Source organism: Gordionus sp. m RMFG-2023, chromosome 3 (assembly GCF_954871325.1).
Source record: "Gordionus sp. m RMFG-2023 chromosome 3, tfGorSpeb1-WG-v2, whole genome shotgun sequence".
Taxonomy (NCBI): domain Eukaryota; kingdom Metazoa; phylum Nematomorpha; class Gordioida; order Chordodea; family Parachordodidae; genus Gordionus; species Gordionus sp. m RMFG-2023.
Window position 1 is genome coordinate 4,993,089 of NC_088777.1, and position 27,734 is coordinate 5,020,822.

Here is a 27,734-nt window from a genome sequence, read left to right on the forward strand (position 1 = left end):
GACTATGATATTGCTATACAAATTTATAAAACAGATAAATGATAAAATATCAATTATATTATTTATATTTTCTTCTAATCATGTAATATCATAAAATATTTATATTTACAAAATTTTTTTAATAAATTGGAAACTTTTTTTACTATAGTTTGTAAATTTGTATCGATTATCGGTTTATATAAATTTTAAAAATTATCGTTAATAAGTCAGGGCTAATGTAGTCCTGATATCCGAAATAATATTAGGGACTATTAGAAGAGATCGCAGTTAATAGAAGTATTTAAGATCCTCTAAAGAAAAAATATCGAATTAGCAAACAATTTCTATATCTCAAACAATAGCTGTACTCATTAAATCTAAAAGAGAAGCCATCCAATTTCATGATAAGTGGCCACTGAATTTTTTGAGAGTTGAAAATAATCGACCCAATTATATAAATATTTGTTCATTTATTTTATATTTTAAAAAAAAACTTAAAATAGTCAATTTTTTATATTAAATCTTATATAATATATATATATACACATATTTTTTTAAATATATCAAATAATGTCTTTTTCAGACATTACACCTTATTTGTCAATGCTAATTGCGACAGGAGATGACTCTATTTTTGAGAAAAAAAGTAAGTGACTTATAGGTTTGAAAAATCGACAATGTCACTTAAAAAAGGCTATAGAGAAATAATCCGAATATTAAAAATAAAAAATATTCTGGGATGTAAGAATTAATATTAGCACAAATATTCAAAACAACAGAAAATAGAATGTTTAATATGAAAAATCAAGTATTAAGAATAATGGCTTATCAAGTTACCCTATTCGATTTATCGAGTTAAGTTGTTTATAGTGTTGTTAAACGGCATGATTTGAGCCGAATTTTAAAAACGGCTAACTCAATGTTTCATTTAGAATAATATTACGCAAACTTAAAAATTTTGCTCATAGTTAACACAAAGGTTTTGGACATCTATTAGCGAAATCTCGAGGCTTGGACGATATTTTTCTGTCTAAAATATTGAGTTAGCTGTTTAAAAATCGGCTCAAATCGAGCCGTTTAACAACACTAGTTGTTTACCCACCTGTTATTAACGAAAATAATTCAGCTCTTTTATATGCCTAAGATTAATTTTTGCGTGATTTATTGGGTTTTTTAAGCTGTTTACTAGCAACCTCACTAAGAGTGGTGGAAGGGGGGAGTGCACACGGGCTCGATTCTCCTGAAAATTTGAATCTTTTTCAAGACCATGTTGAAAATGTTAACTAAAAAAAGAGGTCATTTTGAAATACTTAAGATAAAGTTCTTGAGCCCCCCAGAGATTGTAATGGCTAGTGAGCCACTGCTGGTTTTCCAATTGTCAATAATATAAGCATATTAGTCTAAGTGCCTCAGTACATTTAAAGATAAAAAGTTATTTTTTGCACACTTACTCCCAGGCCTATTCGAAAATGGATCGAATGTTAACGAATGTTTTATAGTCAAGACATATATGCCAGGCAATTCGCGATTAATTCAAATAATTAGCCGTAATCCTACAAGGGCCCGAATACCAAACATCATGGAGTCTGCTATTTTTATCATCAGATTATGGGCCTTATGGCAGGTGGTTTTAACTTCACTATATTTGGTCTTTTAGGTAAATCCTTAATTTTTGACCTCACATGCCTTTTACCCTTTCCAAGATATCTCAATTCGAATCCCGTTGACATGACAAAAAAAAAATGAAAAGGTTTATATAAATACAATAAATTAAATAATAACTTTTATACCAATTTGTCAAGAGGAACTTTAAGTTTTTAAATAAAATATATAGGTAGCAATAAAATTATTATTTTATAAAATATGACTATGTTTGTTTATTTTTGTCCAACTTCCATTTTTATAGAATGAACAGTATTTTATATTTCATTATTTAAATGATCACAATGTAATGTAATAGATATCTATATTTATATAGTTATTTAATGATAAATGAATAACTTGAAATAATCAATTTTTATAAACATAATTTACGTAATATTTATAATATATGTATATATATATACCTCTTTAAAAATTTACAAATTCAACATCTAAATGTGAATTTATATTTGGGGATAACGTAATGACAAAAAAAAAGTTTAACCTACACATAATATAAATAATCTTGTTTGTTATATATATATAAAATATAAATAATTTATTGGATCAAATTTAAATTAGCTCTCTCATTTCAATTCTCGTTTTCAGATTTATTCTCCATTTGCATTTTTTCGTTGTTACAACAAACTCCACCTAATAAATAAATAATTATATATTTTGATTAAAATACAGCTCTAACCCAATAGAATACTTTAAATGTATTTGTGTTAGCGGCAATGTAACTTTAAATCATTTTTTTAAACGCGTTTTTCTTTCAAATTTAAATTTGTGATTTTACCTGAACTGTATTCCATCATGTTTATAATATCCACCTAGTGTTGTTAAAACGCCGCAAGTCGCGACCCCGACCCAAAGCTCGGGTCGTTTTATTCGACTCCGACTCAATGTTTGGGTCGTTTTTTTCGACTTCGACCCGAGTTCAAGCCGAAAAAAACGACTTCGACCCAAAATATGGGTCGTTTTTTTCGACTTCGACCCAAGTCCAAGCCGAAAAAAACGACCTCGACCCAAAATATGGGTCGTTTTTTACGACTCCGACTCAAAATTTGGGTGGTATTTTTCGACTCAAACTTGAAATTTGGGTCGTATTTTTCGACTCAAACTTGAAGTTTGGGTCATATTTTTCGACTCAAACTTGAAGTTTAGATCGTATTTTTCGACTCCAACTCAAAGTTTGGGTCGTTTTTCTGACTCAGACTCAAACATCGGGTCGTTTTATTCAATCCGACCCAAAATATGGATCTTTTTTTTAAAGACGACCTAAAGTCAGGGTTGCTTTTTTTCACCCCTACCAATATCTAGATCATTTTTTTCGACCAAAAGTCAAATAACATTTAGTATATATTAATATTATAGGCGGGAAAGTTACTTAAAGCTTCTTTAAATTATAATGCTCTGATTAACTATTCATCATAGTTATATTTTAAAATTTTTAAGTGAAGATGTAACATAGAAAAGTGCCATTTGTCATGATGGTTATTTTTGAACTTTTTTAAATGAAATAGATAAAAATATATATTGTAGACATGTTAAATCAAAATTTCAGTGATGATGTACCACAGATAAGTGGTAATTGTCATAATCGCTATTTTTGAACTTTTTTGAGTTTTTTTAAAGCAAATTGCTAAAATTATATATTCTAAACATGTTAAATTAAAAATTCAGTGAGGATGTATCATAGATAGGTGACAATTGTCATAATCGCTATTTTTAAACTTTTTCAAATTTTTTTAAAGGAAATATCTAAAAATATATATTCTAAACATGTTAGATTAAAAATTCAGTGAGGATGTATCATAGATAGGTGACAATTGTCATAATCGCTATTTTTAAACTTTTTTCAATTTTTTTTAAAGGAAATAGCTAAAAATATATATTCTAAACATGTTAAATTAAAAATTCAGTGAGGATGTATCATAGATAGGTGACAATTGTCATAATCGCTATTTTTGAACTTTTTCAAATTTTTTTAAAGGAAATAGCTAAAAATATATATTCTAAACATGTTAAATTAAAAATTCAGTGAGGATGTATCATAGATAGGTGACAATTGTCATAATCGCTATTTTTGAACTTTTTCAAATTTTTTTAAAGGAAATATCTAAAAATATATATTCTAAACATGTTAAATTAAAAATTCAGTGAGGATGTATCATAGATAGGTGACAATTGTCATAATCGCTATTTTTGAACTTTTTCAAATTTTTTTAAAGGAAATAGCTAAAAATATATATTCTAAACATGTTAAATTAAAAATTCAGTGATGATGTATCATAGATAGGTGACAATTGTCATAATCGCTATTTTTGAACTTTTTCAAATTTTTTTAAAGGAAATAGCTAAAAATATATATCTAAACATGTTAAATTAAAAATTCAGTGAGTGATGTATCATAGATAGGTGACAATTGTCATAATCGCTATTTTTGAACTTTTTCAAATTTTTTTAAAGGAAATAGCTAAAAATATGTATTCTAAACATGTTAAATTAAAAATTCAGTGAGGATGTATCATAGATAGGTGACAATTGTCATAATCGCTATTTTTGAACTTTTTCAAAGGAAATATCTAAAAATATATATTCTAAACATGTTAAATTAAAAATTCAGTGAGGATGTATCTTAGATAGGTGACAATTGTCATAATCGCTATTTTTGAATTTTTTCAAATTTTTTTAAAGGAAATATCTAAAAATAAAAATAGCGATTATGACAATTGTCACCTAAATATGATACATCCTCACTGAATTTTTAATTTAACATGTTTAGAATATATATTTTTAGCTATTTCCTTTAAAAAAATTGAAAAAGTTTAAAAATAGCGATTATGACAATTGTCACCTATCTATGATACATCCTCACTGATTTTTTAATCTAACATGTTTAGAATATATATTTTTAGATATTTCCTTTAAAAAAATTTGAAAAAGTTTAAAAATAGCGATTATGACAATTGTCACCTATCTATGATACATCCTCACTGAATTTTTAATTTAACATGTTTAGAATATATAATTTTAGCAATTTCCTTTAAAAAAATTTGAAAAAGTTCAAAAATAGCGATTATGACAATTGTCACCTATCTATGATACATCCTCACTGAATTTTTAATTTAACATGTTTAGAATATATATTTTTAGATATTTCCTTTAAAAAAATTTGAAAAAGTTCAAAAATAGCGATTATGACAATTGTCACCTATCTATGATACATCCTCACTGAATTTTTAATTTAACATGTTTAGAATATATATTTTTAGCCATTTACTTTAAAAAAAATTGAAAAAGTTCAAAAATAGCGATTATGACAATTGTCACCTATCTATGATACATCCTCACTGAATTTTTAATTTAACATGTTTAGAATATATATTTTTAGATATTTCCTTTAAAAAAATTTGAAAAAGTTCAAAAATAGCGATTATGACAATTGTCACCTATCTATGATACATCCTCACTGAATTTTTAATTTAACATGTTTAGAATATATATTTTTAGATATTTCCTTTAAAAAAATTTGAAAAAGTTCAAAAATAGCGATTATGACAATTGTCACCTATCTATGATACATCCTCACTGAATTTTTAATTTAACATGTTTAGAATATATATTTTTAGCAATTTGCTTTAAAAAAACTCAAAAAAGTTCAAAAATAACCATCATGACAAATGACACTTTTCTATGGTACATCTTCACTTAAAAATTTTAAAATATAACTATGATGAATATTATAATTTAAAGAAGCTTTAAGTAACTTTCCCGCCGATAATATTAATATATACTAAATGTTATTTGACTTTTGGTCGAAAAAAATGATCTAGATATTGGGTTAGGGGTGAAAAAAAGCAACCCTAACTTTAAGTCGTCTTAAAAAAAAAGATCCATATTTTGGGTCGGATTGAATAAAACGACCCGATGTTTGAGTCTGAGTCAGAAAAACGACCCAAACTTTGAGTTGGAGTCGAAAAATACGATCTAAACTTCAAGTTTGAGTCGAAAAATATGACCCAAACTTCAAGTTTGAGTCGAAAAATACGACCCAAATTTCAAGTTTAAGTCGAAAAATACAACCCAAATTTTGAGTCGGAGTCGTAAAAAACGACCCATATTTTGGGTCGAGGTCGTTTTTTTCGGCTTGGACTTGGGTCGGAGTCGAAAAAAACGACCCATATTTTGGGTCGAAGTCGTTTTTTTCGGCTTGAACTCGGGTCGAAGTCGTAAAAAACGACCAAAACTTTGAGTTGGAGTCGAAAAAAACGACCCAAAATTTGGGTGAGCTCTGTTCGAGCCGACTCGGCTAAGCCGATTAACAACACTATATCCACCCCGTGAATTTAAGGATATTTTGTCATGAACTTTTGAACTTATTCATAATTTATATTCGTTTTTCCATAGATATGACTCAAGTTAATGACAAAATTGTTCTGAAATTCGTAAGATAGGTGTTCTAAACATGCCTAAATACGTTTCCGGTAAAATTAGATTTTTAAATTTTAACACATTTATGGAAAAACACACATTTGGCGCCAATATTTATAATATTTACAAAGTCGCGTCAAAAACCTTTGTTTAAATTAAAACATTAAGGAAAGACACTAAGTAAAAAAATTAAGAAAAGTTTTATTATAATTTTTCTAATAAACGTTCAATTTTTCATTAAAAAAAAAGGTTTATGGCTCTGTCCAAGTTCGACTCGTTTTCGATGCTTATTTCTGTTTCATCTAGGCTAAGCTGAACAGATGTTTGAACTAGGACATATAAATGATCTTACATTCTGGACATTGCAAGCTTTCTTGACCAGGAGGGCAAGCATTTTCATCCGAGCATTTCCTGCAACACTTATAATTAAAAAATGGAATATCATGAGATTCTAAAAAAAAAGAGTAAAGTTATATTATAATGGTGGCTCGTATATAGATCTAACTCTAGCTTAGACTCAGATAGATGGAACCCTGATCTCAATTAGTGATGGTCTGACCCATTATTTTAGCCAAAATATATCACGCAAAACCTCAAGATTTTGTTGATAAGATGCCCCAAACCGTTTCTGCCATCCTATGAGCAAAATCTCCAGGCTTGCCTAATATTTTTTGGCGCCACAATCTTGGCTTAGGCATTCTTAAAAAATCGAGTCGTTTAAACACTTTTTAAATCACGAGTGTCATTTATATAGTTATTTAATCAACTTAGAAATTGTCGCTTTATTAGAAAATTAAATATATATAAGATACATGGCAGCATCCCTTATCGCAACCGTGACATGCTTCATCGTGCCAACCTAATCAAGTATAAAATTTTATAAATTGGATTTTCGCGTGTAAAACTTACATATTTGACATTTTTCGTATTTTGTATCCATATCGCAACACTGTAAAAAAAATAAAATAAAACAAGGAGAATGGAAACAAATTTAATTTAAAAAAAATAATTTTTAATAAAAAAAAGAAAGAAAGAAATAAAAATAATTTGCGAAAACCTCCCCAAAAAGATGTCAATATTTAAAATAAATTATCATAAAGTTTAGTTTGTGGTTTAATCTACTAATTTTTGATAGTTTTATATATATATTTTAAAAATATCATTATTATTTTTCAATAAACATTGATCAATACCCTAGGCATGTTGGGAATAGTGATGCCCTCAATTTCATTAAAATCATAGGAAAAAAAATGAGACAGATCTCAAGGGACCCCAATGAAGGATTTTACCTTAGTCAGCAGATTTCCTCTAGAAATCTGCTGGTCCAATTTTTTAAGCATTCACTTTTCTCTAGGGTGATTTGTACCCATTTTTTAAATATACATAAATATTTTTTAAAATTCTTTACATTTTTAATTTATTTCATATGTAAATTGTGAATTCTTTATTTTTTTTAAATAAAATTTTTATTATATTTTATAATTTCTTGTTCTTTAATAAACTAAAATAGATATATAATATCCTTAAAATGGTCAATTTAACTTGGCAACAATCATTGGGGCATACGCATTTTGAGCAAGGACATGTTCCACCATCTTTCTTGTAAGGGCATTCTCCTTCAGGACAGGGTTGAACACTACCTTCTTGAGTTTCCATATGTTTATGGCTTCGATTTATATTATATAATATATTTATTTTTTTTGTGAAAAATAATTTCTTATATAAAAACATTGTACAGAGTATGCATAAAGATTATTCAATATCATTAGTCTACTTCAGGTTTAATAATTTTTTTTAAAATAGTTTAAGGATAATTTTATGTTAGAATCTTTAGCGAAATTTTTAAAAAGATTTTGTTTTGGCCACGAGTTTAATAATTTTAGAATTTAAGAAGCATAATGTATGGGAGGACGATAATAAAAAAAATATTAAAAAAGGTAGCCATTTTTTTTAAAGGTTTTTTGATATATATTACACCATTTTTTTAATATTTTGTCAGGAATAATAGTTAAGTCACAATTCTATGCGTTTGCACCCCATGGAAAATCAATCAGACCTAAAAATGATAAAGGTTATCAAACCCATTTTTATAAAAAGGCTTGTAAAATTTCCTAGAAACAAAGGTCCACAAACCTCATAAATACTAATTGTCGATATTCGGGTTTTTTTTTGACAATTTTATTTTTGATAAAAAAAAATAAATAATAATAAGAGCACAATTTTTTTTTAAATATTATATACTAAAACCTCTTTTAATTTTGGAAGATCTTTAGATTCACGCTACAGGAAAACAGCTGTGGCTTATAAAATAAAATTATATATATATGTGTATTTTCATATATTTTTTTAATGAATGCATTCATAATATGGCATTTGAGTGCGTCGTTGAATGCAAATCAGCTGGACCCGCCATTTTGGATAACCTATAATAGTAATTATTCTCATGTTAAAAAAAACTAGTAATTGATAAAACTTGTTTTCTTATCATCTCGATGATCAGGGAATTCTTTTTTTTTTTAAATAAAGTTTACGTCATAATATAGGAATAAATTGGCCACTCGTTTAAAAATTTTTTTAAATTTACGATATGGGTAATCATAATGGCGTCCCCAGCTGTTTTTGTTTATGTACACCTGTAATGAATGCATCGTCAATCTATGAGTGGCATATACGAAGATTTTAGTTAATATGGGATTTAGTGTTGTTAAACGACTCATTTTGAGCCGATTTAAAAAAAAACGGCTAACTCAATATTTTAGCCTAAGAAATATTGTCTAAGGCTCCAGATTTGGCTAATAGATGTCTAGACCTTGAGCCATCTATGAAGAAACTCTTCAGGCTTGAGTAATATTTTTCTGGATAATATGACGAGTTAGCCGTTTAACAACACTAATGGGATTAGATGGCTAGAGAATAGACTTATTCAAAAAACAAATGGATAAAGAACAATTCATCAAGGGTGAAGACCGATCTAGTCCGATTAAGCTATTTATTTAGGCACGGGTTTCGACCCGGAAATTTTTTGAAATAATAATATTTTTAATACCTTTAATTTTTCGAATATTTAATTTTATATTAAAAAATTTTTTTCAAAAAAAAAACACTTGATCTAAAAAAAAGGACAAAAATTGTTTATATAATATTTTTATTTTTGAACAAAGAGATCACGAGATATATCCACGTGATCAATTTTAGCCAATTATAAATATATTTCAAAAATAAAATATTTTTACGCGACTTCAAATGACCGATATAAGTTTTTTTTTAAAAAAATGTAACAAATAATTTCTGAATATATTTGAAGGGACTTGAGCCACAAGCATTCCCTCCCCTTCTACCCCCTCAAGTGTGGCCACAGCTGTGATTTTTATAAACAAATTTAAGAAAATTTTCCGAGTTTAAGAAATGACATGTCGAATCGAACAACACGATAAAGACCGGATATAAGAAAAAGTAACGAATAAATTTATAAATATAGAATGAGACAATATAATGAAATAATAATAATATAAAAATATAATTGTATAAATCTTTATCCTAGATTTACCAATTTAGGAAAGATATAGGTGGATGAAAAGTGAGGTAGGAAGAGAGGGGGGTCATAAGGCTTCGTCCAGGCCTACCTCTTTAACGCTGGGGTTAAAACGCTTTCCATGTTGTATCTTATAATCTTAAAAAACGTTCGAAAAGCAAGATTGTAGACGACCCTAATTCGGGTTCAGGAATTTTAAACTCTAGCGGAAACCGAATTTCTAAACGAGAACCGAACCCGCCCCGGGTCCATATCACCCCGGGTTTGATGGATTATCCCATAAATCGGTCTCTGTTTTGTCCGTGGCCTTAAAATGCCCAACCAAACAATTTTAAATTTCGGGAAACCGAATTCAGCTCCACAACCCCGTTTAAAAGATTCTTTATCCATACATTTTATTGGGTCAACTTTTTGAGAATTTTTGGCCAGATTACATTTTTACAAGTAAAAATTTTATTTCTAAAAAACTTTAATTTCTTTCCCATTTAAATTTTTTTTTAAAAAATTAACTTGTAATCGTTTAAGAAAATACTGTTTGTAATTATAATTGTCTAATTTTTAGGTGAAGGAGTATAGGGGATGGATTAATGTTTTTTTAGCCTAAAATGGATATATTCGAATATTTAGAAATTGGGGAAGGAGGTAGAATTTTCCGCTTCCCCCCCCCCACCATCCTCCTTTCTGTTAAGCTAATAATGGAAGAAAATGTCTCCCATCAGGGGCTATTCTTCAATAACTAAGTATGCAATTTTAGAGTGTAAAAGAATTCACGAAAAATAGTTGAAAGGTAACATTTAAAAAAAATTTATAATAAAATATATAAATATATTTTATATCATGAATATAGTTCTCTTACATTGGTTAGTTCCTTATTTATTTTACAAGAAATTAGGGAATTTATAAATTCTTAATGGGATTAAATATATAAATTTTTTTATAAAAAAAAGCAAAAATAAAATAAAGAAAAATACACTTAAAAAACGACAAGTTTTTGGCTCGAATTCTAATTGGTTATAATAATTTTAAAACATTTCAATTCGTTCAAATAAAAACACAATAATTTATTTTTTATTTTTTGTATTTTTATATATTTTTAATATCGATTTATAAATAAAAAAAATTATCATAAATATTATAATAAATTGTTTTTAGCCAAAATAAGGTGAGAACTTTTTTATTTACAACCTTGGCTAATTTGTAAGTGCGAATTTATAATATTTTTCAAAGAGGGTCGGAGCTACAAAGGGGAAGATTGGGGGGGGAGGGCATTTGGAGGTCAGACCCCTTACCAAAATTTAGCTAAATATTGTATGTTTTTGCGTTTTGGTCTTTCATACATCTAAAGTGAGTCTTAATTTTAACATAAAATAAAATAATTATGCCTATAATTTTGTATAAATTATGATTTATTTTATATTATGCAATTTAATTATTAATTTTTTCCTATTAATTTAAGTCATATACCAATTATTGATTTTTTTCCTATGATATGATTGTATAATTTTATTTATTCTACTATCTAATGCACATTCTATTCTGCTTAGTCACCATTAAAAAGACAAAAATTAATCGAAATATGCAAATTTCACAGGCAAATAAATTTCGGATAAAAATACTTTAAAAAAAATTACCACCATCCCCCCTCCCCCCACCTCAGTGCTCCCTATTAAAAAATTATAGTTAATACCCTGTATTACATAATGTATTGATGAGTAACTAGTGAAAGTAACGCTCTATAGTAAAGGCGCTACTTTTATAATAAAAATAAATATCTAATTAATTATCGCTACTTATATTTTTTCGAACTAAATAATAAACTTAAAATAAGTATTTAACTATTTAAAATATTTTTTTTATTGATATTTTATGAATGAATAATAAGAAGAATACATAATATCTCTATAAAATATACTAAAAAAACATAAGCTATTTAAGTTAAGTCAGTATGGCTTAATGATCCATTTATAGAAATACAGTTGGGGCAATTTGGATGGATATTCTTTGCCGTAGATAAAACCTTTCCTTTGGATCACCAATATTTTCTTAGCTTGTTCCCTATTGTTGCTAGATCCAAACATCATAGGTGTCTGAAACCTCCGGAATAAACATTGGTTATAATATATGACATTAGTCCACTTGCTGTACAACGACCAAAATTTATTTAAGTGCAATTAGACCCGTTTATTTTTTTAATATATAATAATCACGTGGTCGATATATCATCCCTCCAAGGACAGAACTTCTAGTTAACTTACGGAAAAATAGCCCTTGCTAGATTCAACCCTGTAACTAGCGGATAGTGACGTACGCACGCCTACTGAACCGACTAGGACACAAACGCGACTCAACATAATCATCAAATATTTTTTGCATAAAAGGATAAAATTACAATGCTATCTAATAAAACAGAAAAAATTATAACTTTCAACGCTATACATTATTCCCCAATAAACAGCAAGATGTTATTAATTTTGATTATATTATTTATAATTGGAAGGGACAAATATTTTATTTTAAAAATGATTCGTTCGAATCCTTTAATTTTATTTTTTTTAGATAACCTAACAAACCTCAATATATTTAGACAATAACCCAACTCAAGGAAATAATTGGATGAAATATATTTAGAGTTAAAAAGACAGGTTAGTGCTAATTAAAATGGAAGATATATTAAAAAATGGTTTATATAATAAAATTTAATCATATTTTTTTTTAAAATAACTTGTCGAATCTGGCAGTTCATGTATGATTGAATTGGACCCTAATCCATATTTGTAGAGGTTTTTGCTATTAAAAACCTTTTTTATAAAATGTAGTACCTCTAGTTCTCCTGTTGAGAGACGTTTTTCTTTGCTAGATGAAACTTTGAAAGACGGATTATAAATTTTATATTAATAATAAAAAAAAGATAATGATTCCATATGGCATTTATGAGCGCCTAAGAACAAAAATGATGTTCTTAAGAATAAAAATTCTAAGTAGCAAATATTTTCAGATTCTATGATCAATCCACTAGTAATGGAAGTTATATCATTAAAAAAAACTAAAAGAAATAGAACTGAGGATATTAATAAAATAATGATTGAAATTATTATGTAAAATTATATTGTAACGTCATACTCAAATTTAAACATTCATAGTGGGTATAAAATAACTTGTGTGTTGATGATGTCAAATTAGGTAGCAGGACTTTGAAGGGTTAACTTATTATATATATATAATGTATATATTTCCTTCTTATAAAAATGTCACATATTTTTTATCAACCTGATAGATTGTTTTTTCAATATTAAAGAGAACGTTTATTGCCTTAAAAAATAGCTAATATTCCTTGCTCAGTCATGACACTACCGGGGATCGCATCTAATTCTAATGGGAGAGTGTATACCATTAGCCTGCATTACATGTATATAAACATGATTACCAATATACTTAAACGGAAAACTACTCTCAGATACAAAAAAAGGAACAACAAATGGAACCAATATAGTACTAAAACAATATTCGTTTCCTTCCTGTGGTCATCTCCATCAAAAGTAGATAGAATGAAAAATCTGTGCAACCCCATCTGAAAATACCAAATAATCTTTCTTTCTTTCTTTCTTTCTAAATCGCAATTTCTAAACTGTTTTAAACAGGTTCAGAATTCGATTCGCTCTATTTAGGAATTCGGTATAATGATGCTGTTATGGTTGCAGTTCAGAAAATTATAATGGTTTATTCCTGTATATAGTTTCGATTTTGGTCCTGGGATTCCTATCAGTAAGCTACCATCTTGAATATTTTTGTATTTATTAGTAGCTATTTGATGGTGCCAGCTACTAAATTTGCATTATAGAGATATAATTTGGTAGAAGACAATCTTTAAAATATTTTAATTGCACTACGTCGATTATATATGTTGCAAATTCATAATAAATTAGGGTTAATTTATTATATAAATTTTAAAGATATAATTAAGTCTATTATGTAAGCGTCAATGTGTTTTTTTTCTAGCAACGTGTTATTTTTTTCAACTTTAAATCGTATTTTGAGCGCGATTTTTTTAAAAAAATTTAAAAATCGGATATTACTTTAAATGTATTCCAGCATGTTATGAATACTATAGCTTAGGAAATGTAAGATAATTTTGCTGTTACATCTTCTAGTTTATAATTTATATGAAAAAAATATCTATGGAAAAACTAATATATAAGTTTAAAATTTGATGGCGATGAAATACTTTCTTTCTTTCTTTCTTCTTTCTTTCTTTCTTTCTTTCTTCTTTCTTTCTTTCTTTCTTTCTTAGAACGATAAGAATACATTTCCGGTAATCAAAATTTTGATTTAAAGTTGAAAAAAATAACTCATTGCTGGAAAAAAGATGCTAACATATATATAAATAATTCTAAAATGTTTGCATGCGAAATTCGAACAAATTTTTTAGGGAGGTTTAAACCGAACCGATATTATTTATTTTTTACAATCGAACTCAAATCTTAACCCTAGTTTTATAAAAAAAAATCTTCGAATATTTTTTTGAGCAAAAATTGTAACGAGGAGAATCACTATTTTGAAAAATTTTTTTATCGATAAAAATGGCATTTAAATCTTGAGAGATCAAAAACCTTTAATTGATTTTTTATTTATATTGAAGTGCAATTTAAACTCTGTTCTTAGGACCCTTACTTCTACTTGAATCAGAACAAGCATTCAGTCTGTATTCATTATAAGTAGTGTTATTAAAAGGCCCGTTTTGAGCCGATTTTTAAAAACGGCTAACGCAATATTTTATCCAGAATAATATTAAGCAACCCTGAAGATTTTGTTTATAGAAGGAACAAAGGCTTGAACATCTATTAACGAAATCTCGAGGCTTAGGCAATATTTTTCTGGCTAAAGTATTGAGTTAGCCGTTTTTAAAAATCGGTTCAAAACGAGCCGGTTTACAACGTTAGTTAAAAGAGTGAAATATAATATCTATAACAAATATTTATATTGCATTTTTTTTAAAAATTAAAGTAACATTTTAATAAGAAAATAATTACCATATTTATTTGGTCAAAATATCGAATAGACGCCATCTCGTGTTTTTTTATATATCTAAATGTATCACAAAAACGATTTATTAATTAAAAATTCATTTATATACGTGGAAGGAAAAGGAAGTAACTTATATATGTATATATATATATATAGTATGATTCTTAAATTTAAATAATGCAAGTTGTCGGTGTTCTCTACCACCTAGATCTATAACAAAAACATAGACCTTAAAAAATTAACTATAAATATTAATTTTCAAAGCACTTTATATTTAAGACATAGAATAATTTGTTTATTACCTTCAGTTTTTCGAATATAATTAGTTGTTTATTTTTTTTTTACCAAAATAATCCTATATATATATATATTGTATCGGGATATGGAATGCATAGGGATTCAGTATATCTTGAATGATTTTTAATAAGAACTTCAATAACGCCCTTAAATAATTTGTATGGATATTTTAATATAAATGAAAAAAAACACACACAAATGTTTATGGAGAAAATTGTCTGAAATTTATAAAGTAGCTACTACATACATGCTGGAAAACATTTCCGGTCATTTTTAAAATAAAATAAAACGTATCATAATATGATTTTAAAGTTGAAAAAAATAAGACATTGCTAGAAAAAAAAACATTTATCAAATATGAGAGGATGTTATAAATGTATTTAAACTCAAATATTACAAATAAATTGGAGAGCGTTTTTCATGCCTTGTGGCTGCTACAGCTAATATTTTGTTATATCATAATTAGTTATAAAATCATTTTTTTTCGGCATTGTAAAAGGAATATATATTCTCTCTTCTGTTTCGGCTCACGCGATTTCAAATTTGAAGGATCATTTAAATAATTTTAAGCTAAACACATTACCCGAAACGTGATAGGAGTGTAAGGTGGCGAGTGAAAAGGCATTTTCATTTTTGATAACTCATTTGTTTTGATATACTAATCCAGGTGAATTTAATAAGTAAGGTCATTCAAAGTGACAATATTGAATGGAAAAACAAAGAGCTATTACACTTTTAGAAAGTAGGCAAGATTTTTCAGATCGCTTTAAGGAAAAAATCACTCAAAATTCCCTCGACTCCGCGAAAGAGTTTGCCTAGGAATCGGAAATGAGTTTAGAAGAGTAATGCTTTCCTTCAATAACATTCGTGAAAGTTCAAAAACAATTTTCTTACGATGGAGATAAGAAATACATGATCTACCAAAGAATACGATATTGAATTATTCAATGCGTTATTTTACCAAGCGGGAAATTTGTTGAAGGAACGTTTCCAGCAATTTAAGCACTTTAAAGATCATTTTATATTCAATACACCAGAATTAATAAATGCGCCTGAAAGAGAGCTAAAGGAAAATTTTTCTCAATTATATATTTTATTCCCTGATTAGGATACCTTAGAGAGCGATATTAATCCGAAGATCTACTAATTGTATCTAAATTTTTAGTAAATATGTTAAGCAAGCATCCCATAAAAATTCCATTGAAAATTTTTGCTTTATATTAGCAATAGGTTATAAGACTCACCAATATATCCATTGTATTAAGGATTACTTTCATTTCAATTGCTGAAGCATCCGCAAAACGCAGCTTCTCGCTCAAATTAAGCAAAAGTTACCCACGATCCTGTATAGCCAGCGTCTACATGAGCGGGAGGGGTAGGAACAGTTTGCATTGGGGGGTTATCTATTAAAGTTTGAGATGAAATAGGACAAAATTTATTGCTGTAAAAATTAATACTTTTATTATAGTATTATTATAATACTATTCAACGACCAAATCTATATATTGCAAACAATCATACACATTGTTTTCCAAATAAACTATCCTTTTAAATGTAATTTAAAAGGTTTAGATATTTCAGCAAGCTCATAATGCCATAATAATTAATTCATTGTAAATAATGGAGGTTTTTGAATTTATTATCTAAAAAATAAATTTTTTATATTCACAAAATATCGATAGTTGGTAGTAAGTTATCCTTTATAAATTCTTTGAAAAGAGTATCAATAAATAAACAGGTGAAAATAATGAGGAGGTAGGCAAAGGTTTTTGAAGGGGGTTTGCATCCAGTAAAAACATGTAGGATTGACTTGCTAATCTCTCCTTAATTCCATTAGAAAAATGATATGACCTCATCGTTAGATTAAAATGACATAATATCCTAAGGATATATAAAAAAACATCATACTTAACTCATGTTATAATCTAATAACATTTTATTTCAAAGTGTTATTTAATTTACAAATTATTTAGATACAGTGGCAATGGAATTTTATAATCTTACATATCTTAAGCATTCAAAAAAAGAATAAGTTGTCACAATGAAGAAATTTATTAATTTATATATCAAAATGAATGTAATTTAAATTTTTTTTTAGGATTATACTTGTTCGAGAAAAAAAATACTATTGAAAAAAAGAGTTTTGTTGTGATATTTTTTAAAAATATTCGTGAAATTGAACAATTTCCTTTTCTTTAAAAATTTTCATTTAATAAATTATGGTACAAAAAAACAGGATTAATATCACATTTTATCTAAATTCATTTTTATAAATTATCTAAAAACGATTCAAACATGTGCAAAATTGTTTAAGATAAAAATAATAATGATTTAGTCACGGAAAAAATAATATGTGAATTCATAAATTTAAAAGAATAAAATCACGTATAAAAAACCTTGGAAATTTATCGCCAATCATAACTTCCGTCAACGGACAGTGCCTATCACTTTTGCCTTCTTAGATAATAAATTTAGCCCACAAAGAAAGAAAAAATACAGACCCCCCCCCCCCCCCCCGAGAATTCTTATTCATCAGACAAAATATATATTTAAATTTTTTAATTTAATTTTTTTTTCCTTCGGTTTGTAATTGCTTTTAAATCGCCTAAATAAAAAAATTGTTAATGTTCAGGCTTAGAAATGACTTTCTTAAAATTTAATAACCGTGCCACATTCAATAATATATAGATATATATAGGTATCGCAAAATAAAGTTTTAATCAGTTTTAAACCAGAAAATTTATGTATATATCGTATTAGAATATGGAAAAAACTCTTGGTTGTAAATAATTTACCGAAGGCAATTTTTTATAAATTTCAAAATCCGATTTACCCTAGAATGCATTCAGGGATAAATGAAGAGTATACCTACTCTATGAATTTCAGCTATCGCTATAAACTTTGTATTTTTTAAAATTTATTATAAAAAATCCCTATAAATTAAAGGTTATAAACTTTACAGCAAAATTGTTTGAAATTCATTGGTGGGTACTGTATAGTTATTTTCTAGTCAAATCAGATTTTTAAAATTGCTCTCAGTGAATGATTTATTCAAGTATTTTATATTTAACCAAATATAACATTAACATTGTTTAAAAATGTTATTTGATTCATTTTTCGTTATTTATTGTGATTTTTTATTGCTTGCTTAGCAGTCTTGAAATTGGAACCAGAACGGTTATAGTATGTCAAAAGAATAGTAAAACCCTATTGTTTTTTTTAAAATGACTATGTAAATCAATATTAAAGGTCACTACAAAAAAAATTATCAATCTGAGCTGGACAACTTGTGGAAAAATTTTATAGGTCAGGCATAATGTGCCACCTTAATTTTGGGTCACTCTTTTCTAGATACATATACTAGTGATGAGACTTGCAGAGTTTAAAATATAAATATTTTATGGGAAGAACTTATGATAACCTAGATAAAAATTTTGTTTTTTAATACTATAATTGATTAAAACAATGAATAAACAATTTCCCAAATATCTGAGAATAAATTTCCTTTCCAAAATTTTATGTTTACATTCACTGAACTATCTTTCGATATTAAAAATATCAAATCAGATATACTAAATTTTAAATTCAATTCGGAGAATTCCTAAAATACTCCCCTCTTCCTGATGGCGAAAATATAAACTGATTTAATTATAAAATAACAATTTTATAAATAAAATTAAAAACTTATAACATTGAAGAAATAATCAAATGATTTTGGAATCTAAATATGATACTCCTTAGCAAAAACTAGGCTAATTTTTATATTGCCATTATTTTATTAAATTTAATCTAATCACTATGGATTACTTTTTTTAATGACAAGATTTAAAATTTGTAAACATAAATATATGGTCCATAGATTTTAATATTGATATGATAAACATTAATACAATAAAATTTAAATTATATGAGAAAAATAAATTATCTCCATTCATGCTGTAACCAAATATATGTTGTATTTTCTAATTCAGGTCCGATAAGAGGATTTAGTTGCATAAGAAAATTTAGTATCCAACTATTAATATTGTTTTAATTATATTAAACATACTAAAGAAACTTACAATAAGTAACAACAGGCTGCTGTTAATGATATTAATAATTGTAGTAATCTAAAAAAAACGTTTTACATATTCTACATCTAAGTATAAACCCTCTGTTTATTCCTTTTGGTATTAAAAATGGTACCACAGCTCCAATACATCCCCAAACAACTGTAACTATTACAAATGTCCAAATTGCATCCATACAGCTGATAACCTTTATAATATTTTCAAAGGATGCATGCTTTTTATTCAAAATATATTAATTCAAATTTTATTTTTATCTATATCAAATTGCATATTTTCCAAAGGTCTTATTTACTAAATAAATATAATTTAAGAATACTAAATAAACGTATAATTGATTATATGTTGTTTAAAAAATTATTTTTTTATTTAAAATATACTGCCTTATGCTGCATTTATAGTAAACATGTTCTTCAAGCGGACGCAAGGTTATTACTCTGTTTTAAAAACTAATTTTATGATAAAGCTTAAATAGAGATAATTATTTTTATATAATACTTTTAAAAATCATAAATCTCTTGTCGAATTCGCACCATTTTTATAATCATATTGCATATTTTTTAATCATCGTATCGCGACATGTTTTTCAAATTTTATTTTGGCGTTATAATCATATTCATATTTACTTTATTGGCTTGATTTTGTAATAAAACGCATCATATACTATAAATGAGTATATAAAACAATGTATAAAATCGTTATTTCTTTTTTAAGCGCTATCTATGAATCAGCTGTGAATTCGATAGCATTAAATAGCGCGCTTACTATAATTAGGTTTAAATTATTCATAGTAATTTTATAAATTATCTCTGACTTTGGTATCATATTTATTATAAAATATTATTTGTTCTTCCTATCAATTATAATTATATACATATTTTATTATTTTGTACCTTTTATTTATCTGTAATTGTTAAAAACTTTTTATTTACAAAGCTTAAATAGAATACATTCACATTACAGAGCCCTGTAAGCATAATTTTTTTGGCTCTACCTGACCTAATTACTATTCATTTTGATGCCCAACATGAAATTTTTATTTATTGTCCAAGACTACCCAAAGTTTCTAGAAAAATATAAACACATTTTTTATAGAGTTAAATAAAAGTTTTTACAAGTATCATTTTCATAAATAATTGTAAATAAAGATACAAAATTTAAAATAAAGCAAATTGTCTACTAACATTAAAAATTTTATTTTACTAAAAGATGGCAAAACTTGATTATATATTTTTTTGAGCCTGACCTGATTTTTAGAAAAAAATTAAGCATTGTCTATATTATTTTCAAACTTTGGGCTGAAGAGTTACATCTTGATAATATAAATAAGTTAAGAGCATTTTATATAGGCATAGTTTTTTTGCTATTTAAATGAAATAATCCAAAATTTTTAGATTAATCAAATTATAGAGGGTTGCCATTACTATTTAAATGTAAATATTTTTTATATATATTTAAATAGTGTATATATACTAAATGCAAATATTTAGTATATACATTGTATTTTAAATATTAATATCATGATCCAAGTTGCATATATACCTCATTCATAGTTAGCACAAATTTGTGGTAAAATATTCAAAATAGGGGTTAGAGGAAAAAAAATCAAGATCTTATCTGTTTCATCACTTTATTTAAATGAGTGATGACAAATGGTAAAACTAAAGGAATATATTTTTTAGAAGAGAATGATATAGAAATAGACTATTAGGATTCAACAAATATTCTTTATTAAAATAATATTAAATTTATAAGATTTTTTTAGTAAAGTATTTAGAATAACATCCTTAGATGGATAGATTTTACAAAGTCCTTTAAAAATTGTTGATGAAATAAAAGAAAAAAGAATTATTTGAATTGTTTAGGTTTATTTTATTAAATAATATGCTATTATAATTTGTTTCTTGGTGCTGCTTTAAATATATGCTTTAGCAGCAATGAATATAATGCTTGTATCACTATAGATGCATAAAGTAAATAAAAATTATGATTATCAGAGACCTGCAGGCCTGGCCCAAAACCTGGCTTGGCCCAGGTACCAGGGTCGGGCCATATTTTAAAATTTTAAAATATACATGGGCCAGGCCAGGTCTAAAAAAATTTTTTTTTAAAAGAATTATATTATATTCATTAATTAGATATGGTTATAATGAATATATATAGTTATGATTAATATAATGTTGGGTGTAAGTTAACACTAGCTAACACTCATAATATCTATTACATAATATAATTATAATTTTCCTGCCATGGTATAAATACGCCATGGATTAAATACATTATTATATAATATATGTTATATTTTTTATTAATTAAAATATCAGTTTTTTTTTTTTTATAAACAATTAATATAGTATATTCTCAAAATATTATTTACAATATTTTAAAAAAATATGTAAGTTGTTAAACGGCTAGTTTTGAGCCGATTTTTAAAAACGGCTAACTCAGTATTTTATGCAGAAAAATATTACGCAAGCCTGAAAATTTGGCTCATAGAAGGAGCAAAGGTGAAGGCATATAGTATCGAAATTTTGAAGCTTAGTCAATATTTTTCTGGCGAAAATATTGAGTTGGCCGTTTTAAAAAATCGGTTCAAAACGAGGCGCTTAACAATCTCGTGTCAGCTAACTCTTTAGTTGTGTCAGTTTTATGTGATCAGCTGCCGATTAGATATGGTCAAATACCTATTAGGTGGCATCGAAAAATAGAATTTGTACAAACTTCCTAGCCATAGACTTCTATAGTAGCAGTTACAATCCGGGTCGGGCCCAAATAATTATATTTGTTTAACTGTCCAGGCCGGGAATCTTATAATTGTGTAAACTACGGGCATCGGAGACCGTACAGAAATACCATTTGCACGGCCAGGCCCGGGCCTGGCCGTGCAAATGGTATTTCTGTACGGCCTCTGATGCCCGTGATTTACACAATTTTAAGACCCTTGGCCTGGACAGTTAAACAAATATAATTTTTTGGGCCCGACCCGGATATAAATTGTTTCTGGCTAGGCTATGGAAATCTATTACTAAATTATAGTTCGTACCACCTATTTGGTATTTTATCAATATTTTTCGGCATATCATGTATTTATATTTTAATATATTTGAATGCAATTTTTGAAAATTTATTAAGCCCTGATTTATAATATAATTGAATATCCCATCCTTGCCATATTTGGGTAGCATGATTACGATGAATATTTGTAAACGAGCCAATCGATCATGATTCTGCTGACCCCTTTTAATATTGTCAAAAATATTTTTGGAATTATTTAGGCCATTTAAAAAAATCAGAAACTCATATTTCTAGCTCGCTAGCACACCCGTTTCCCGAGCAGGTCTTAATGTTCGTGACAATTTACTCACCTGTAAAAATTTTAAAATGCTTATATCTCAAAAACTATTTAAGATAAAAAAAATAAAATAAATAAATTATCTTGTGGGCCAAAAAAAAATCTCTAAGGATCTATCACAAGAAGGAAAAAAAATTTGGCGCCAATTTGAGTATATAACTTCCGGATTGCCTTTTTATCTTTACGCATGATTTTAATCAATTAGGGGGAGTTGGGCTTTCGATAAAAAAATTTTTGGCCTTTTATTTCAGGGACCCAAACCGAAACGAATATCAGTTCGGTTCGGGTTCAGGTTCTGATAAAAATAACGGTTCAAGGTTCAGGTTCGGTTTGTAAAAAATTAAAATATCGGTTCGGTTCGAACCTCTAAGAACCGGTTTGGACACTTTCGTATCCAAACCTACATTCGAATTATGTATAGGGAAATTTTTTTTTTATTTTATCATTAATTTAAAAAACACATGTATAAAACCTTCATTTTTATTAATTGCACATTATAAAATAATATTTAATTTATAAATATAAAAATAAGAATAAGAATATATATCAATGATCAATTTTTATATGAACAATATTTTATTTTTTTATTAAGCCGCACAATTAATATATTTTCATTCGTCTCTCCCAAATTACACTATAAGGAGATAGTATAAATTTAATTGTTAAAAGCATCTTTCCACACTGACTTGGGTAGCCGACACTGCCAATATGATATCAGATTTGATGTGTCATTTATAATAATATTTTGGATTTAATTTTTCTCTAAGCATTATAATTTACAAGCTTAAAATATTTTAAAAAAATGTTGTAAAATGACAATATATTAAAGTTTATAAAAATTATGACCGACACTTATCAATCAAATATGATTGATGATAATCTTTAAAATAATTTGAATGTAATTGAAATTTTTTCAATATACTAATAATAACTTACATATTGTTTTATAAACATAAAATCACGAGGCTCGAACCTGTTCAGAGACATTATAGCGGTTCGGTTCAGGTTCGGCTAGTTTTTTTAGCGGTTTAGGTTCGGTTCAGGTTTGATAAAAAATAGCGGTTTAACGGTTCAGGTTCGGTTTGGATCCCTATAAAGTTAACTTACCAATAACAACATATTTTCACTTTTCATAATAAAATTTTTAGAATTTTTTATTAAATATGTACCAATTAAACTGGATTTTAACCGTGTCAGCAATTTCATATAGCGCCATCTATTTTACGGATGAAAATTATAATTCTTGGTATAAAAATTGCTCATTCCGAAAGGGTCGGCAGCGTTAGCTATGGTTTTTATATCTTATATAATTATAAAAGGTGTCTAAATAAAAGGCAAAAAATTATTCCCCTAATTGCTTAACTCTTAAACCGTAAACGTATTCCGGAAGTTAAAGACTCGAATTGGCTCCAAATTTTTCTTGTTCTTTCAATAGACCTTTAGAGATTTGTTACATATACAAAATGATGTATTTATTTTATTTTTTACCTTAAATAGTTTTTAAGAATATAAGCAATTTTAAATTTGCGTTTAAAATTATGGGTAAAAAAATATTTATGTGATTTATTGCATCTCGAAAAGTTGTATCTATTAAAACATTGGTCTGCCACATTGCGAGGACCTGATCCAGTTAAGCTATCATCAAGGGAGATTAAGCTGCAGATATTAACGATAGTTTTTTAATTATCCGGAAGGAAAGATGAGAGTGACAGAGTAATTATGAAAGGTTGGTAGAACGAAGCCGTCCATTACTAATACTGGTAATTTCGAATAAATACTAGAGTAATTTATAATGGTCATTTAACTTGTTTCATCGTAAATTTTACCAAGATGAATATTTAAATATTCCTGGGATACTATTTTCCAAAGCATTTTATTTCATATTAATTTTTTTCCATCTGTTTCTCCCCCTTAAAATGTTTGTCAAATTTGTGGACCTTTGCAAACGCTTCGTTATTGGCAAAAAAAATATTTATATTCTTAATAATTCTAAGTATTCAAATCTAAATGAATCATAGACCTTTCCATCTCATCTGGATGCAACAGGACAGTTTTTCTATCCAGAGATGATGAATAATTCTCCGGAAGTTTCCCTCAATATATTGATTGGAGTGACAGGAAGCGTAGCCGCAATCAAAGTCCCGGAATTGTTAAAATGTCTCGAAACGAGGTTGAATGCTATCAATAAAAAAAATTGTATCAAAATAGTAGCGACGGATAAAGCGCTTCAATTTTTTTCTCCTCACACCCTCGCTAACCAGGATTCGCAACCTTATAAAGTCTACAAGGATTGTGATGAATGGGACCACTGGAAGACCAGAGGTGATCCAATCCTACATATAGAGCTGAGAGATTGGGCTGACATATTTCTGATTGCCCCTCTAGACGCTAATACCTTAGCCAAGGTGGCAAATGGGTTATCCGACAATCTACTAACCTGCATAATCCGAGCATGGGACATTAGCGCCACATTTCAAAAGCAGGTTTAAACTATAATGAATGACTAACTATTTTTAAAAAATATATGGTGAATTCCATATCAAATCAACAAAAAAAGTCGATTTTCAACCCGACCCCCTTCAATTTTTCTTAAATTTTGTATACTGGTAGTATATACTATAACTAAGAAAAAAATAAAATTTTACCTTCCAACACTGTTACCCGCTAAGATATGGCCGTTTAAAGCGCGGAAAAATGATACATTTTTGACAAAATGCACCTCATTTATTTTCAAATATCTCGAGAAATAATTATGTTAGAAAAATAATTTAAATTTTATTTTGTAGCTTAATAAAAGTTCTTTAAAATGACATAAAAATAAATATGATGGACATTTTAATAATATCTAAAACCGGATGTGTAAAACAGGAAATGCAAAATTTTTTTTCTGTAGATAGATATCACATTGCTTTATATTTGTACAAAATCCTATGGGGATGAACATGGGTTTAGGAGTTATCACTCTTTATATGGCTAAAATTGAACAAATTTAACATTAATATCATCATATTTTAATTTAATGAATAGTTATGAAATAATGTTAATTTAAAAATTATGTCTAAATGACAAACCCTTATTTTTTTTTATCTTTAAAAAAAAACTTTGAGAGGTGGCTGGGATAATGAGCTGTTTAAAACTTTAGTTAAATTTTATCTCGAAATTAAAATTACTTGACAAAATAATTTTAAATATTTTATTTAGCATAAAATAATCTACCAAAATTGAAATTCAACAATAAATTTTCCCCCATATATTCAAAATTAAAAGAAAGGCTTAATATATTATTTGACGAGAATTCTATACATTATAAAACATTCAAACAATGAATATCAGTTGATCGAACTATCCTCGAAACACTGACAAAGTCCGCTGACGAAATTGTAGATTATTTAATTGAATAATTAAACAATATAATTCCTCATTTGTTTATAGCTTCACGATAATCATTAATTCGAAACTTTTTAAAATTCATTTTAAATGTTGGCGAATTCTTAGTTATCGCAGACTTTTCAGAAAACTATGCATTTGTAGTGCAGAACTGCACAAGGATTTATCAGACCAATAATCAAGCTACTATCAACTCTTTTATAATTTATTACCGTGAGAACAACATAAAACATGTAAATTTAGTGGTTATATCAGATTGTTTAAACCACAACGCATGTGTATTTTATTTATTTTAAAAATTAATCGTATTCTTGAGGGAAAGATTTAATAGAGTGGCTAAAATTTATTATTTTTCTGATGGAGCAGTAACCAATATAAAAATAAAAGATTTCATTTATCTCTACAATCATGAAAATGATTTTGGGATAAAGGCTGAGTGACATTTTTTAAAACCGCACAAGGCAAAAGTCCATGTGACATTTTGGGGCCGTTACTAAACGGTTAGCAGCTCGAGCAAGCTTGCAACGTCCATATGAACATCATATATTGACAACAATAGATTTATTTAACTATGCAAGAAATAATATCTATGGGGTAAATTATATATTTGTGAGCAATAATGAATATATGAACATAGAAAGTCATCTTGAAAGCATATTTTTGAGAGCAAAGAGAATTTCTGGAACACAAAGTTCCAAGCTTTTATTCCCCTAGACGAAAACAAAAGTCATAATTTATCAAAATTCCTTGGATGATTATAATATATGATATATTTTAATTATAAATTTTTGATTTAATTATATGTAATGCAATTTGAGGCAAATAAAGTTATAAATATATTTAGAATTATTTTGTCAAGTAACTTCGAGACAAAATTTAACTAAAGTTTATCATTATTCCAACCACTTCTCAAAATTTTTGATAAAGAAAAAAAAAGTAAGGGCCTGTCATTTAGACATAATTTTTAAATTAACATTATTTTATAACTATTCATTAAATTAAAATATGATGATATTAATGTTAAATTTGTTCAATTTTCGCCATATAAAGAGTGATAACTTCTAAACCCATGTTCATCCCAGTCTAGGATTTTGTACAAATATAAAGCAGTGTGATATCTATCTACAGAAATAAAATTTAAAAAAAATACCTTTTTTTTCTATGGCCATTTCCGGTTTTACACATCCGATTTTCGATATTAATCAAATGTCTATTATATTATTTCTATGTCATTTTAAAGAACTTTTATTAAGCTACAAAATAAAATTTAAATTATTTTTCTTACTTAATTATTTCTCGAGATATTTGAAAATAAATGAGGTGCATTTTGTCAAAAATGTTCCATTTTTCCGCGCTTTAAACGGCCATATCTTAGCGGGTAAACAGTTTTGGAAAGTTAAATTTCATTTTTTTCTTAGTTATAGTATATACTACCAGTATACAAAATTTAAGAAAAATTGAAGGGGGTCGGGTTGAAACCTTGGTTGATTTGATATGGAATTCACCATATATATATAATTTAGTTCTTCTATATTCAAAAATTATTTTCTATACACAAACCTTTTAAGGCTATATTTATGAATACTTGTTTTAAATATTATATCGATTTTAGAATATAAATTATGATACGAAATCAGCTGTATTTCACCATTTTTCTTTTGTTATTAAATGAAAAATAATCTTAATATTCCTACACTCCCCTAGAAAATAGTTCTATTCGCCCCGGCTATGAACACAAAAATGTGGACGCATCCTATCACGGTCAAACAAATTTGCGTGGTGACCCAAGAATTTGGATTCAAACAGATCCAGCCCATAGATAAAGTTTTGATGTGCGGAGATGTAGGTATGGGAGCCATGGAGGAACCGGAAATGATCGTGAGCAGAATAATCTCGGAGTTACAAAACTTTGATTGACTCTATCTTATTCGATATTTGTCAAATACCCTTTTCCGCCCAAACTATGTGATGTTGTTCTTAGAAAATTAACCATAACGCTGGTTTGTATAATATATCGATA

The 27,734-nt window shown here is 27.3% G+C and overlaps 2 protein-coding genes across 5 annotated transcripts; one reads left to right on the forward strand and one right to left on the reverse strand.

The window, feature by feature from the left end:
* Window positions 1-2,032: 2,032 nt before the first annotated feature.
* On the reverse strand, window positions 2,033-10,584 carry LOC135927688 (keratin-associated protein 5-8-like). Its single transcript, XM_065463846.1, has 6 exons — window positions 10,446-10,584; window positions 7,600-7,723; window positions 6,967-7,006; window positions 6,870-6,916; window positions 6,410-6,476; window positions 2,033-2,274 (listed from the first exon to the last, which is right to left on the reverse strand). Exons 2-6 carry the CDS (start codon window positions 7,711-7,713, stop codon window positions 2,213-2,215), a joined length of 330 nt encoding a protein of 109 aa, XP_065319918.1. The 5' UTR covers window positions 7,714-7,723; window positions 10,446-10,584; the 3' UTR covers window positions 2,033-2,212.
* On the forward strand, window positions 9,271-27,734 carry LOC135927687 (phosphopantothenoylcysteine decarboxylase-like). 4 transcript variants are annotated; one of them, XM_065463842.1, is made up of 4 exons: window positions 9,271-9,313; window positions 9,362-9,510; window positions 24,346-24,810; window positions 27,419-27,734. In XM_065463842.1, the coding sequence occupies exons 3-4, from the start codon at window positions 24,394-24,396 to the stop codon at window positions 27,629-27,631; spliced, it is 630 nt and encodes a 209-aa protein (XP_065319914.1). In that variant the 5' UTR covers window positions 9,271-9,313; window positions 9,362-9,510; window positions 24,346-24,393; the 3' UTR covers window positions 27,632-27,734. The 4 variants fall into 4 exon arrangements, with proteins under 4 accessions (XP_065319914.1, XP_065319915.1, XP_065319917.1 ...); XM_065463843.1 differs by lacking the exon at window positions 9,271-9,313 and having other exon boundaries at window positions 9,343-9,510; XM_065463845.1 differs by lacking the exons at window positions 9,271-9,313; window positions 9,362-9,510 and adding an exon at window positions 19,711-19,749.

Bases quoted from the DNA above. Each gene is read 5' to 3' on its own strand.
- LOC135927688 (XM_065463846.1), bottom strand. From the start codon at position 7,713: ATGGAAACTCAAGAAGGTAGTGTTCAACCCTGTCCTGAAGGAGAATGC. The intron at 7,007-7,599 runs GTTAAATTGACC...TTTTTTTTACAG, and splicing joins GCCCCAATGATTGTTGCCAA to TGTTGCGATATGGATACAAA. The intron at 2,275-6,409 runs GTAAGATCATTT...TTTATTTATTAG, and splicing joins AAGCTTGCAATGTCCAGAAT to GTGGAGTTTGTTGTAACAAC.
- LOC135927687 (XM_065463842.1), top strand. From the start codon at position 24,394: ATGATGAATAATTCTCCGGAAGTTTCCCTCAATATATTGATTGGAGTG. The intron at 24,811-27,418 runs GTTTAAACTATA...ACACTCCCCTAG, and splicing joins GCGCCACATTTCAAAAGCAG to AAAATAGTTCTATTCGCCCC.